Genomic DNA, 13,471 nt, shown 5'->3' with positions numbered 1-13,471 from the left:
TTATTTTATTATCCAGAATAATTAGCAAGAGGAGCCTTTTCATCATGTGACATGTACGCATTGCTCGTGAGCCCGTCGCCACGCATGGTGTGGAGTTTTTGCATTGTGGATTATTTCAAATTGTTGCTTATTTCTATTGGGCATGACGTTTTTCATGCAGCCATGATTATATGACAAGCGATAACTATCTGATGAGTGGTGATTATATGACAGTACCAGGCGTAACAACCTTTTGACTTTGTGCAGCATTTTGTGCCACGTCGACTTTGCGCCCGCATGGCTCGGCTTTTCCAAGTGTGCCAGTGGAGAGGAAGTGGGCCAAACTTGAATTGACATCTGAGCACTTGATACGTCAAGTGGGCTCAAGCATGTTTTGAATGCCCACGTGTGTGTTGGGGGAGCGAGCATATCGTTAGTTTCACACTTTTTACCCAAGCGTTTGGCTGTTTTGGAGGAAATAGGACTAAAACTTCCTCGGAGGTCCTGCTGGTAGCTCCTGGAAACACTGGTGTGCCTTTACAATGACGGGAAGTGAGCATCGAGTCGAGAACAATGAGCTCCTAACGCACACACGCACATCAGTGAGGTTGCCATTTGCCCTCGACATCCTGAGAAGGAAAACCATGGCCTCGTGATGTAACCAACAACAACACCAGCTCCAGCCGTAATGGAGTTACCAGATCCACGACACACTCATGACCTTTTTTAATGTCACAGTGCACCTGGAAAGTATTGAGTGTTTCAGTCCCTCACATTTTGTTCTGTTACAGTGCTTGTAACAGACATGATTTTTGGTTTTTTTTTTGCTCAAAATTTGACATCCAATCAAGGATCAGCTACACTAATTGTCAATTATGATGTGCTGCCATCACCAGTGAAAATGCTGTTCTTGCCTCTACTGGCACTCACTTTTTCTCCCTCAATTTCTGGGCTGCGCTTTTTCAAGTAGAAGCTGGTCGCCTAGTTGCAATGCCCCGGTGCTACTCCCAGTCGTCACGGTAACAAAAGCCATGCGTGCCATTGACAGATGTGGATTCCGATATTTGGTAGAATAAAATACAGATGACCGATTAAATGAACAATTAATGTAAAAAATATGTATTGAATACAAGCTTTTCCTGGTCCCGATATGAATTGCAGGCAGAATATTTGACATTTTGTTGAACTTTACAACGGAGAAAAAAAGGTAGAAATTAGCCAATTTTTTTTTTGCTGATTTCTTTTTCTTTTTCTTTTTTTTGGGGGGGGAATGTATGAATGTCAGTCTTTGTCTTATGTTGTAATGCGTTAATGTGTAAGAAATGTGTAAGATCTTAAATATTCCTTCTTTATTTTTTTTATGGGTTTGGTTTATTTGTGATTTCCTAACTTGTAGTCCCATCTTGATCCCCTTGTTGTGCAGGTATCGAACCGACGGGCAACCGGGTGCTCCGCTCTGCCGTTTTCACAGTGGACACCTTCAGCGCCGGCCAGGGTCCGGTGACCGTCTATCTGGACCAACCGGACGGCACCAGACAAGAGGTAAGCGCCGCCCTCGCTCCGCCGCCTTCTGGAACGATTGGGTCCGCCAATTTCACATCTTTTTTGTGCGCCTCAGCTCAAGGTGGAGCCCAACGATGCCAAGAAGACGTACGCCGTCTCCTACGTGCCTCAAGTGGTGGGAACCCACAAGGTTGTCTTTGTTTCCTCTTTTAAGGAAGAAGCAAATATTTGCCGACCGTGCTAAAGGCATCCCGAATTTGTCGCAGGTGACGATTTTGTTTGCGGGCCAGCCCATCCCCAAGAGCCCCTTTGAGGTGGGCGTGGACAAAGCGCTGGGCGACCCCTCCAAGGTGGCGCTGAAAGGGCCGGGAATCGAACCAGTGGGCAATGTCGCCAACAAGCCCACGTACTTCGACATCTACACCGCAGGTATTTTTTCATGATGTCATGAACATGAGACAACATTGTGGCGTGAGCACTTACCAGAGTCTACGGGGGGGGGGGGGGCGGCGCAACTTTTTGGAAAAATAAAGCAAAATGACAAGACGTGAGGCCGATCGGGTGCAACAAAAACATTTGCTAGCTTACCTAAACATAACCATGGAGGCAACACAGCACCGCCCGGAATATAAAAAAAAAAAAAGAATATGTTTGGTCTTGTGCATTGGCTCCCTGTGTGTTTCAGGATCGATTTTAAAGTACTTTTATTAGTTTATAAATGTGTTAATGGTCTTGGGCCATCTTATTTATCTGATTTGCTTTTATCATACCAGCCCTCGCGGATCCTGAGGTCCTCTGGCGCCGGCCTTTTATTTATTCCAAGGGTGAGGACCAAAATGCATGGCGAGGCTGCATTCAGCCATTTTGGTCCTCACCTTTGGAATAGCCTGCCAGAGGATGTCAGGTCTGCAGAGACTGTTGATATTTTTAAGAGGAAGCTCAAGACACACCTTTTTAGTTTGGCTTTCAACAACTTTTAAATAATTTATCTTTTCTTTTGATTGAAGATAATTCTATGTTTTGCTTTGAATGTTTTAAAGCACTTTGAGTTGCATTTTTATGTATGAAAAGTGCTATATAAATAAAATGTGATTGATTGATTGATTGTGGTTTTAGGCGCCGGTAGTGGAGACGTGACGGTGATGATCAAAGACCCGCAGGGCCGAGACAACAGCGTGGAGGTTATGATGGAGGACAAGGGCGACAACTTGTACCACTGCACTTACCGACCCACGCAGGTCGGCCTGCACTCGCTCGCCGTCACCTTCGGGGGCGTCGCTGTGCCCAAGAGCCCCTTCACCGTCGACGTGGGGCCTGGTGAGGACCATCACTCAAATGAGCTCTAGAGTCAACTATATAGCGATAAGGGACTATTTGATGAATCGTTTTAGCCTGAGAGTCAAACGTACAATCGCGCTCCTTGTTTTTGCGCCCTTCAGCAATTCTACCGGGCGCGTGCAGAGCGACTGGTCGCGGCCTGCAGGCGTCGGGTATGAGGGTGCAACAGGTGGGCGACTTCAAGGTGGACACCAGGAACGCCGGCAGTGGAGAACTGAAAGTTCTCGTCAAAGACTCCAGTGAGTGGAAACACCTCAGCAATAAAGTCGAGTACACGCGCAGCGATTTTCAACATCTGGACCGATTTTTAAAATGCGACAGAGGAAAAGTCTGCATGTTTGTGCTCTGCTCGTATCGTAAGTGGTGTACTTAAATGACCAACACAACACACCACACTGGATTTGCCGTCATACATATTGGAACAGGTTTAACATTAACGATCTTAGGGAGATCCAGGAGGGGGAAAAAAATCACTCTTAACACACCAAACACCACTCAGGATAGAATCAAGTCCGAATCACGTAGTCTGTCTCAGCGCAACTCAATGACACATAATAGGCCAACAGCAGCATTTATCGTAAGTGGTACTGCGGATGACCAAGTCAACACACCCGCAGGAGGTGCCTTCATAAATGTTAGAATAGGTTTACCGTGAACGATTGTCGGCCAGATCGGGGAGGAGAAAGCTTGTCACGCGTTTTTCAAAGGCACCCGAGAATCGGGCCCGATAATCAGGTCTGCCTTTGAGCACCAGGAAAAAATTGCGTGTTGTGTTTCAGAGGGTGGCGAGGTGAGCGTGAAGCAGCTCTCCAGTCAGGACAATGTGTTGGCCTTTGAGTATTACCCGCTTAGTACGGGCAAATACACCATCTCCATCGCCTGGGGCGGGCAGCACATCCCCAAGAGGTGAGTACGTTAAACTTTTGAGTGTTGAGTGAAATCTCACCACAAGTGCTTCAAAGTGACTGACGGGCTGTTTAGCGTCAAATTTGATCCTTTGAAATCGCGTAAGCCCCAAAAAGGGCTCCAAGGGAAACGCTCGCTAATGAAGCCGAGCTGGCAGGAAAAACCTGCCGTGGATTTAAATATGCTGACGGCTTGAGGCTTGTGTTCGCATTTCCGGGTGGCTTTTCTTCACCTGTGCCGTTGACACAGAAGCCAGCGAAGGGGCTCGGTGATGTAAGCATCACGTTGGCCCGCTGTGTTCAAAGTGTTTGTTGTGACGACGTTGTCAGAGTTCACGAAAACTAATGAAAGAACTAAAATGAAAATTGAAAAAAAAAACATTTTTGTTAAAGAGCAAGTCAACCCCACCCCAAAAAATCTTGACAAGAATATGTTCTATGCATGCCCACTAGTCAAAACATGGCATTGATATAACTGAGCCCTGAGCAACTGTGATGTCACCTTCAGTGGACAGAAGTGACAACATGGCCGCCCCCTGAGATGGCTAAAAACGGGTGCATTTTGCTGCTAAACTCATATTCCACAAATGCGATATTCATCAGAATGGCAGGTTTAGACACGTGAGGGTGCATCGAACATATTATTGCAAAGATTTTTCGGGGGTTGACTTCCGCTTTAAATCAAATGAAAATGGTTTTAAAAACGAAAACTGACCTAAAGCAACGTCTTAAGTTGATAAAACCAAGTGGAATTATAGCAAAAATGTCAGATTTCGTCTATTATGTAGTTGGCTTTATTACACAACACTTAATGACCATTTTTTTTTTTTGTTTTTAAATCTTGCAAATACGCCATATAATTCAAACTAAAACAAAGCATTTTCTAAAAAAAAATTCAAACATTTTTCCTCAGAAAATTAATGAAAAGTGATTTTAAAAAGAAAAGTCAGAACTAGATAGAAACTAACTCGAATGAAAAATGCCAAGCTCACTATCCTGCTTTGTGGCTTTCTGCGCGAAAGGCACGTTCTGGGTCGGACTTTTTGTGTAATCGTTGTGTGAAAGACGCTGTTGTGTTCACTCCCCAGTCCCTTTGAGGTCGTTGTGGGCCCGGAAGCGGAAGCACAACAGATCCGGGCGTGGGGTCCCGGTCTGGAAGGGGGCGTGGTGGCTAAACCTGCCATCTTTGTAGTCGAGTCGGTGGGCAGCGACGTGGGAGTCCTGGGTGAGTCCAAACGGACACAATACAAAAACCTCATCAGTGTAAGTCAAATGTGCTGAAATGGAAATGAGCCGGCACGCGTGGTGCTCAGGCTTCGCCATCGAGGGTCCGTCCCAGGCCAAGATCGAGTGCGAGGACCAGAACGACGGCTCGTGCGACGTCCGCTACTGGCCCACCGAGCCGGGCGAGTACGCCGTCCACGTCACCTGCGACGACGACGACATCGAGCTCAGCCCCTTCATGGCCTACATCCTGCCCGATCGCCATAGCAACCACCCTGACAAGGTCAGCAGGCGATGTGATTGCGCCATATACAACCGCTCTTTGCCAAATTCTATGATTCAACTCCACTAACGGGTCTGAATTAATATGATTTAAATTTACAACAAATTATGTATCTTTGTGCACGTCCTTGCCAGTGACTTCTTGTGACAGACGGAACAATAAATTACTTTTTGAGTGTTTGTTTGGTGGTGGGACAAGAGATTTTTTTTTTTTTTCCCCTCCAGTAAAATGTCTTGGCTCAATATAGGTTGGGAAAGGCGTACATACATAAGCTCCGCCCACCGCGATGTGTTTGACATGTGGTCGCCCGTACCTGACAGGTTCACGCGTTCGGGCCTGGGCTGGAGAAGAGCGGCTGCCTGGTCCACCAACCCGCCGAGTTCACCGTCAACGCTAAGGATGCTGGCAACGGACCACTCAAGATTATGGCGCAGGTATCAAGATGGATGGACATGATTGGATGGCGATTGATTGATTGGCGGATGGTCTGTGGATGGAGAGCTGTATTGTGATGTCGAATTTTCCCGAATGGCCGGTGCATTTCCGGGCCGGGCCTGACCATCACGGCCGCCGAGAGCCCTCCGCCCCGCCTCCCTAACCAGATGGACGGATGCATGGACAGACAAATAATCGGATGGAGGATTGATAGATGGATGGATATATTAAAGTCTCTTGAGAGAGTTTTGTTTGACTTTTATTTTGTTGTTGTTGTTGAATTGGACACTGTCACTGTCTTCTTGGCATCCCCTGCTGGCATACTGCGCAAACTGCACGTCATCCTCTCGCTCCTGTCTTAGGACGCCGAGGGTCTCCCCGTGGAGGTGAAGGTGCGCAGCAAAAGCGAGGACCAGTACTCGTGCTCCTACACGCCCGCCTCGGCCCTCAAGCACACGCTGGCCGTGGCCTGGGGAGGAGTCAGCGTCCCCGGCAGCCCCTTCAGGGTAAGCAGCGGCCACTCGCCGCCAGCGGGGGAGCCCTCGGAAAACACCGCAAAAGCTAAGCAAGCCGTCGTTATCGTCACGCGCACCGAGGAGGGGCGACGGTTTCTAGCGCGCACGTAATGGGGAGCACAAATCCCTTGAGTGTAACCCACCAAAATGTACTACAGTGATGCCTTGAGATCTGCGTTTTGGTTCATTCATTCAAGTCGTCTTTCCCCATTGGAATGAATGGAAATACAATTTATCTCTTCCAGCCTATTTTTTTAAAACAAAAAAAAATCGCACTCTCTACACTATCATGCTTTGTAAAAAATATAATATACTCTACTAGAAAGTAAAGAAATTGAACGATTTGTACCACATTTAAAATTCAATAGACCTGCGTGCAGTTTCATAAATAAAATGGTAAACCCTAGTAATACTAGTCACTCTTTGCAGAGGATAAAGATTTGCAGTATGCATGTATTGCTACTGCGAATATTGTTTTGAGCATCATAACAATGCCACAGATGCTATTTGTTAGCCCATTTGTTAGCATTAAGATAACTGGACCTTTGCAAAAGCTAAGGTTGTTTTAAATAGACAAAAGCCTAACTCTTTGTTTTATATTCAGTTTGATTGTAAACTTACAACTGAGAGTGGAGTTAAGCTGCTTTTTGTTTTGTTTTTACAGTCCGAAAAAAAAAAAAAAAATCCTGAACGATCGCAAAAAAGGTCACTCTTATCTCAAGGCAACATTGTACGACGATTTAAGGTGTACAAGATGTGATGCCATCGTTGCTTCTCCATCAAAATGTTAAATTGCCATCAAAATAAGCTTGATGTGCTACATTTTCATCGGTGTTGAATTATCGGGTCCCTAGGATTGAGCCTTGAGGGACACCAGTGTTGAAAATGTGGCCTACGTAATCTGATTGATGTAATGGACTGTAAACTGATGTTTGAAGTAGACTAAAAATCATTTTAAACATCTTTTATAATCAAACGAGCAAGACCTGCAAAGGTATTTGAAATAGACTGAGCATATGTGAACTTCAACTTTAGACTGAGCATCTGTGAACTTAAACTTTAGACTGAGCATCTGTGAACTTCAACTTTAGACTGAGCATCTGTGAACTTCAACTTTAGACTGAACAAGACATGAAGTTGACACAGGAAGTGAATATCAGGCTCAGGGTGCATGCAAAGGTGCAGTAAGGAAGACGGCACCAATTCCTCTGAAGCAAGTTAACAAATGATTGACAAAAGCTAGAGCTGAAGAACAAGTCAAGTTGGGTCCACTCTAGAACAAATCGGTAGAAATGTTGTAGAATTGGAGAATTTTGTTAATTGCTTATCTTTATGCTAGGGGAAATTGTATTGTAATTAAAGATGATAAATTGTAAAAATAAAATGCCTGGAACATGAATTGTGGCATGTCCTTTTTATTGTATTTTTTTAAACATGGTTCATTACTGCCTGTATGTAAGTTGAAACATTTAACATTTCAATCCTTTCCAATCATTTACATTCTCAATAATGTTGATCCATCGAAATTAAGTCACATGAAGCTTGCAGGGACAGCCTGAAATCAAATTTTTGCCTTTGTGATTTATTTCAAAAAGTCCTTAAATCAATCATTGAGGGGGTTAAATGAGTCACATAATGCATGAAACTAGCAATAAATCTAATCATAATATTTTTTAAATGTAACCAAAAAAAATCTGAAGTGTTTGTTTGTTTTTTAGGTGAACGTGGGCAAAGGCAGCCACCCGAGTGAAGTGAAAGTGTTCGGTCCGGGAGTGGAGAAGACGGGACCCAAAGCTAACGAACCCACGCATTTCACCATCGATTGTTCTGGAGCCGGAGATGGTAATGGACACAAAAACAACTCATTGGATTCACATCATACAAGTGCTTTTGATTGTCTTATGTCAATCGAAATCATGTGTGGTGGATGCCCTGCCATCACTTTAAATGAGCCACTCGCGTCAAACGGGTGTCTGCAGCTGAAATACGAAGAAAAAAAAAAAGCAAAAGAACCTCGGTCTTCATTTTAGATGTTCAAAGACTTTGAGGCTGTTATTTCTTTAATGAAACGGGTTCAAAAGTTGCTGACCCAATGTAGCATTTCCCTGCTCACTTGCCGTACTGTGATTGTGCCAGGCAGAGTCAGCGCGTAATTTCTGAAAAGTTATTGTCGCCTCATGTCTGAAAATTAAGCGTTGTCCTCCTTTATGATTTAAAGTCAAATTTCTTTCTACAGCCCTTAATCACAAAGAGACTCAAAGGGCTTCACATATTGGTCGGGGGCAGGGCCCCCAGTGGCCCACCCGTGGGAATGGCTCTGCTCCCCAACGCACCCCATCACAAAAGCGAGGCTGAAAAAAGGCGGGAAACCTTTTCCAGGCAGCTTGACTCGTTTCTGTTAACAGACGCGATCGCTCATTCCTGTCATAGTCGCAATTCCTTTGCCGTGAGTGACAAGCCGGGCGGCTCTCGACGGGAATGCCGATCGTTCCTGCCGTGTTACGAACCTTCCCAACGTTAAGGCGGACGCGACGGCGCCCCCTGCAGGCCTCCTAAATGTTTTTGGGGTTACGTCTTCCCTCAGGTGACGTCAGTGTGGGCATCAAGTGTAACGGCAACATGGTGGGAGACCGGGAAGCCGACGTGGACTTCGACATCATCCCCAACGCCAACGACACGTTCACCGTCAAGTACATCCCGCCCGCCGCGGGCCAGCTCACCGTCAAAGTGCTCTTCACTGACAAGGTACAAAAACGAGAAAATTACAATTTGAGAAAGTCCGTTAATTTCATCGTGAAATGTAACATTCAGTTCTAGCACCTATTTAAAAAAAAAAAAAAAAAAAACATATTTCATGACCTTTTTTATGATTTACGGCCTTTTCCTAATGAGTGGAATTTGAATTTTTTCCCCTTTTTTTTTTTTTTTTTATTAAAATTTTCTTTGATTACACTGGTCAACAAATTTTCACTCAATTTTTAAATCAGAGATGCAAGTAAACTTCTCTAGGATATTTTTTTGCTTGGATTCCAAATAAGTCCCTGTTCTTTTCTCTAGCGCAAAATGTTTGTTTCATAATAGAAATATGTAATATATTTAGTAATATTTAGGAATGAAGGGTTAGGTTCAGCAACAGGTGGAATTTTTCTTTCCCTGAAACGTCATAGCTATAAATGAAAATGCATGGTAAAATCCGTAGTGCGCTTTTATAGGTCAAACTTAAAAACAAAATAAAGGGGAAAAATATCTCAAAAACCTGATGTGCTAGAATAAAATGAGACATTTTTTAAAATCAGCCTCAAAAATACATTTAGGGGCACATAAAGCCATCTCTGATTAAAGTTAGCTGTTTACCATTATACCTGACACAAACTTTAAAGTAATATATAAACAATACTGGCGTACTGGATATTGGTTAAAAAAAAAAAAAAAAAACATCCTTAAAATTTGCTGTTGTATTGGTTGAGTGACTCATCGACAGTGGATATAAAAAGTCTACACACAGACCATTTCAAAGGTTTTTCCACCATTAATGCGACTTATAACATCACAACTCCCGTTTTATTATTATCAAGGAGCCTGGCATTTCAACAGGGATGTGTAAACTTTTGATATCCACCGTCTGTCCCAAATGAGCTCATTCTAAACTGTTTCCTGTGCCTTTCCATCCAGGAAGTGCCCCAGAGTCCTTTCCTGGTGAACGTGGACCCCTCCCACGATGCAGCCAAGGTCAAAGCCGAGGGCCCCGGATTGGCTCGCGCGGGTAAGTAAGACGCTGGCGATGACATCGCTTCCTGTCGGGATTTTCACACGCCATTCGCGTGTCCAGGCGTGGAAAGCGGAATACCGACTCACTTCTCGGCACTGACAAAAGGGGCGGGGAAAGCGCCGCTGGATGTCACCTTCTCGTCTCCTGTCAATAATTTTGACATCATTGACAACTACGACTACTCGCACACCGTCAAGTACACGCCAGTCACCCCGGTAACACACACACACACGCAGCCACGTTTTCAATTATTACATAAAACCTACTCAATGATTTGTTTCATGGCCTGTTTTTTTCTAAATAGGAAGCCAATTGAAGTTTTCAAATCATCTTTTGAATGAATGCATTAAATAATTAATAACTAGTTAATTTATGACCCCTTCATTTCATGGTATTTTAAATAGTGGAATTTTTCACGTTATGAATGTATTGTATGGAGTTTTTGTCAATTGGAAAATACCGTAACTTGCTGTAATTGTTGAACATATTTCATATTTTTGTATATGAATTACAGTCTTCATGAGCGGGAATTGGAATTATTCAAAGGAATAGTGAAATAATTACGTTGAACTTTTTCATTAAAAAAAGTGATTTAATTTGTTTCATGACCTAGTGTATTGCATTTTTGGTTTAATGTCATTTATATGGCTTGACATTTTTAATTATTTCAGGGAATTTGTATTTGTTTACTGCCATTTTAATTTTCCATCATTGTTAAGGGTTTGTTATCTATGAGAGCATGACGCTGTATTTTTTTGATGATGTATTTGTTGTTCGTCCAGAACTACATTCCAAAACTAAACCTGCACCTGTGGTGCGCACAGGGCACAATGAGCATCACGGTGACGTTCGGCGGGGACCCCATCGCAAAGAGCCCCTTCACGGTGGGCGTGGCGGAACCCCTCAACCTCAGTAACGTGGGCGTGGAAAATCTGGACGGACGTGTGGAGGTGGGCCAAGAGCAGCACTTCCTGGTTGACGCAAAGGGAGCAGGTGGCCAAGGACGCCTGGAGGTTGAGGTGGTGAGTGTCAGTCGGGTCATGGCGTGCAGTCGTTCCGCTCCTGCATTGCTGCAGTTGTCCTGCATCATGACACATTTTCTCACGTCCGTCCTAATCAATCGACCCAACAGAATCTATTTTTATCTTTTTCCATCTTTGTGCATTTTATCCAACCCTCTATTTATCCTCATCTACTTTAATCATTTATCCTGATCAATCGCTGTCATAATCTGTCTATTTGAATGGATTTATTTTTCTTAATCCGTCCTAATCTATTTACCAATTTTAATCCATCCTAATGTAACTGAATATGCTAAATCCATCCTATTTTCTCTATCGTAATCCATCCCAAAGTATTTTGTCTGTTGTATGTCTCTTACTTTATCCTAATTTGCCCACCCTGATGCTACCCCCGTTTTTTTGTCATGGACTCTCCCTTGCTCCTTTGCTACTTAGCTGAGTCCCAGCCAGCGGTGCGTGCCGTGCAAAGTGGAGCCACAGCCCGGTAAAGCCGAGGTGCGTCGGGTGCGTTACACCCCCACGGAAGAGGGGGTGTACGCTGTCAACGTGTCCTACGACGGACACCCCATCGCCGGCAGCCCCTTCCCCGTGGAGGGCCAGCTGCCTCCGGATCCCAGCAAGGTACCAACGTCCGTCCGTGTATACTGGACAACCTGGACAAAACGTACCTCCATCCTGTCTTAGCGGCCCTTTGTAGTTCCGTAGTCTGCTGGGAGGGAGTTGGTGGTGACATCCTCCGTTCCCGTCTAGGTGAAGGCCCACGGGCCGGGTCTGAAGGGAGGCCTCGTGGGGCACCAGGCCCAGTTCACCATTGACACCAAAGGGGCCGGCACGGGCGGTTTGGGTCTGACAGTGGAGGGACCCACCGAGGCCAAGATCGAGTGCTCGGACAACGGGGACGGGACCTGTTCGGTCTCCTACCTGCCCACGGAACCCGGAGAATATCTGGTCAACATCCAGTTCGAGGAGGTCCACATCCCGGGCTCGCCCTTCCGAGCGGATATCCACACGCCTTTTGATGCTAGCAAGGTGGTGGTCACTGGGTCGGGCCTGAACAAGGCCAAGGTGAGAGCCTCGACTAGACGGATCCGAACGATTGAGGACGGGTGTCCTCTCCGATGTCAAGTTGACTCGTGTGCGCACAGGTGGGAGAGGCCAGCGTCGTCAACGTTGACTGCTCTCGCGCCGGACACGGTCAACTCAGCCTGGAGGCCGTTCCAGACCCGTCTTCTGCTTCTGCACCCGCAGGTTCGCAAGCTGCTGTTTGATACCTACAAAAAAAAAAAATCTGTTCACTTTGTCTGTAGGTTTCGCTCTTCTCCCTTTGACCTGGGTTTCCTTTCTGTCAGAATTTCCTCCGCTGCCCGTTAAGGCAACAGACTGAATCCCCTTTAGTGTAGTGTTAACAATGTTGTTAAATGTAATGTTCCTCGACCGTTTGTTTCAGGTGTGAAAGCAAAGACTGAAGTGGTGGACAACAAAGACGGGACATACACGGTCACCTACGTTCCTCTGACATCGGGAATGTACACCCTGCTGCTTGAGTACGGCGGCAAGGCCGTTCCTGGTTTCCCCGCCAAGGTGATGGTGGTCCCGGCCATGGACGTCTCCAAAGTCAAAGTGTCTGGGCGCGGAGTGGATGGAAAAGGTACGCAAATTGCCCGTTGCTGACGTCCCGCTTGGACCGTAAACGGCGACGCCCTCCGTCCTCCCTGGTCTCCCTCGCAGGCGTCTTCAGAGAAGCCACCACCACGTTTCTGGTGGATGCTCGTCCCCTGAGCCGGCAGGGTGGAAACCGCGTGAAAGCGGAGATCAGGAACCCGTCCGGAGCACTGACAGACTGCCTGGTCAAAGACAAGAACGACGGGACGTACAGCATCGAGTACACGCCATATGAGAACGGTAGTACACTTTTGACCACGGCCCGTTTAGGCAGCAGACTGGCTCAACCCCGCAGCTCTGCACATCTAAAAATGGTCACCTACCAAAGAATCTTGCTTTGTTTATATTTCTACTGCAGCCTGTTTAGTCAGCAGACTTGTGAATCTTTCACCTCTTGCTGTTGGGATGTAAGAATGGTGAGGTGCCAAACTTTGGTCCTTTTGGTGTTTACGCTAATTCGATTTCTTCTGCGGCCCATTTAGGCAAGGCGAGGCAGCTTTATTTATAGAGCGCATTTTCATACACAATGCAACTCGATGTGATTCACACAATTAAAAGTACGACATTGAAAAGCATTTACAACCAAAGTCTTAAACGATAATGTGAGAATAACATTTTGGAAAGCATGATTTTAAAGATGCTTTGAAAGAGCTTAGTCGGAGGTATGGGGAAAAATAGTTTTTAACCTGGATTCAAAACGGTTTATACCTGGGGCTCACCTCACTTCTGTTGGCAGCTCATTCACATTCAATGTGCTTGCGGCATAACAGCGAAATGCTGCTTCACCATGTTTGCTTTAAAATCTGGGCTCCACTCATTTAAGTCATTGAAGTTAT

The 13,471-nt window shown here is 45.4% G+C and overlaps 1 protein-coding gene across 2 annotated transcripts in view; it reads left to right on the top strand.

The window, feature by feature from the left end:
• Window positions 1-13,471, top strand: part of flnba (filamin B a) — a 36,943-nt gene that overhangs the window by 8,082 nt on the left and 15,390 nt on the right. For both annotated transcript variants that reach the window (XM_086041257.1, XM_086041258.1), the window contains exons 6-25: window positions 1,403-1,521; window positions 1,598-1,672; window positions 1,749-1,911; window positions 2,599-2,799; window positions 2,922-3,059; window positions 3,600-3,726; window positions 4,814-4,950; window positions 5,039-5,232; window positions 5,553-5,666; window positions 6,030-6,173; window positions 7,901-8,024; window positions 8,767-8,927; window positions 9,855-9,945; window positions 10,012-10,166; window positions 10,776-10,973; window positions 11,409-11,594; window positions 11,724-12,038; window positions 12,119-12,221; window positions 12,421-12,621; window positions 12,702-12,875. In XM_086041257.1, coding sequence (XP_085897383.1) covers window positions 1,403-1,521; window positions 1,598-1,672; window positions 1,749-1,911; window positions 2,599-2,799; window positions 2,922-3,059; window positions 3,600-3,726; window positions 4,814-4,950; window positions 5,039-5,232; window positions 5,553-5,666; window positions 6,030-6,173; window positions 7,901-8,024; window positions 8,767-8,927; window positions 9,855-9,945; window positions 10,012-10,166; window positions 10,776-10,973; window positions 11,409-11,594; window positions 11,724-12,038; window positions 12,119-12,221; window positions 12,421-12,621; window positions 12,702-12,875 — 3,120 coding nt within the window. The remainder of the gene's footprint in view (window positions 1-1,402; window positions 1,522-1,597; window positions 1,673-1,748; window positions 1,912-2,598; window positions 2,800-2,921; window positions 3,060-3,599; window positions 3,727-4,813; window positions 4,951-5,038; window positions 5,233-5,552; window positions 5,667-6,029; window positions 6,174-7,900; window positions 8,025-8,766; window positions 8,928-9,854; window positions 9,946-10,011; window positions 10,167-10,775; window positions 10,974-11,408; window positions 11,595-11,723; window positions 12,039-12,118; window positions 12,222-12,420; window positions 12,622-12,701; window positions 12,876-13,471) is intronic.

This window comes from Filicampus tigris, chromosome 9 (assembly GCF_054856515.1).
Source record: "Filicampus tigris isolate MCC_2025a chromosome 9, RoL_Ftig_1.0, whole genome shotgun sequence".
Classification (NCBI taxonomy): domain Eukaryota; kingdom Metazoa; phylum Chordata; class Actinopteri; order Syngnathiformes; family Syngnathidae; genus Filicampus; species Filicampus tigris.
Note: the sequence above shows the minus strand (reverse complement) of the source record. Positions and strands in the feature narration are given on the sequence as shown.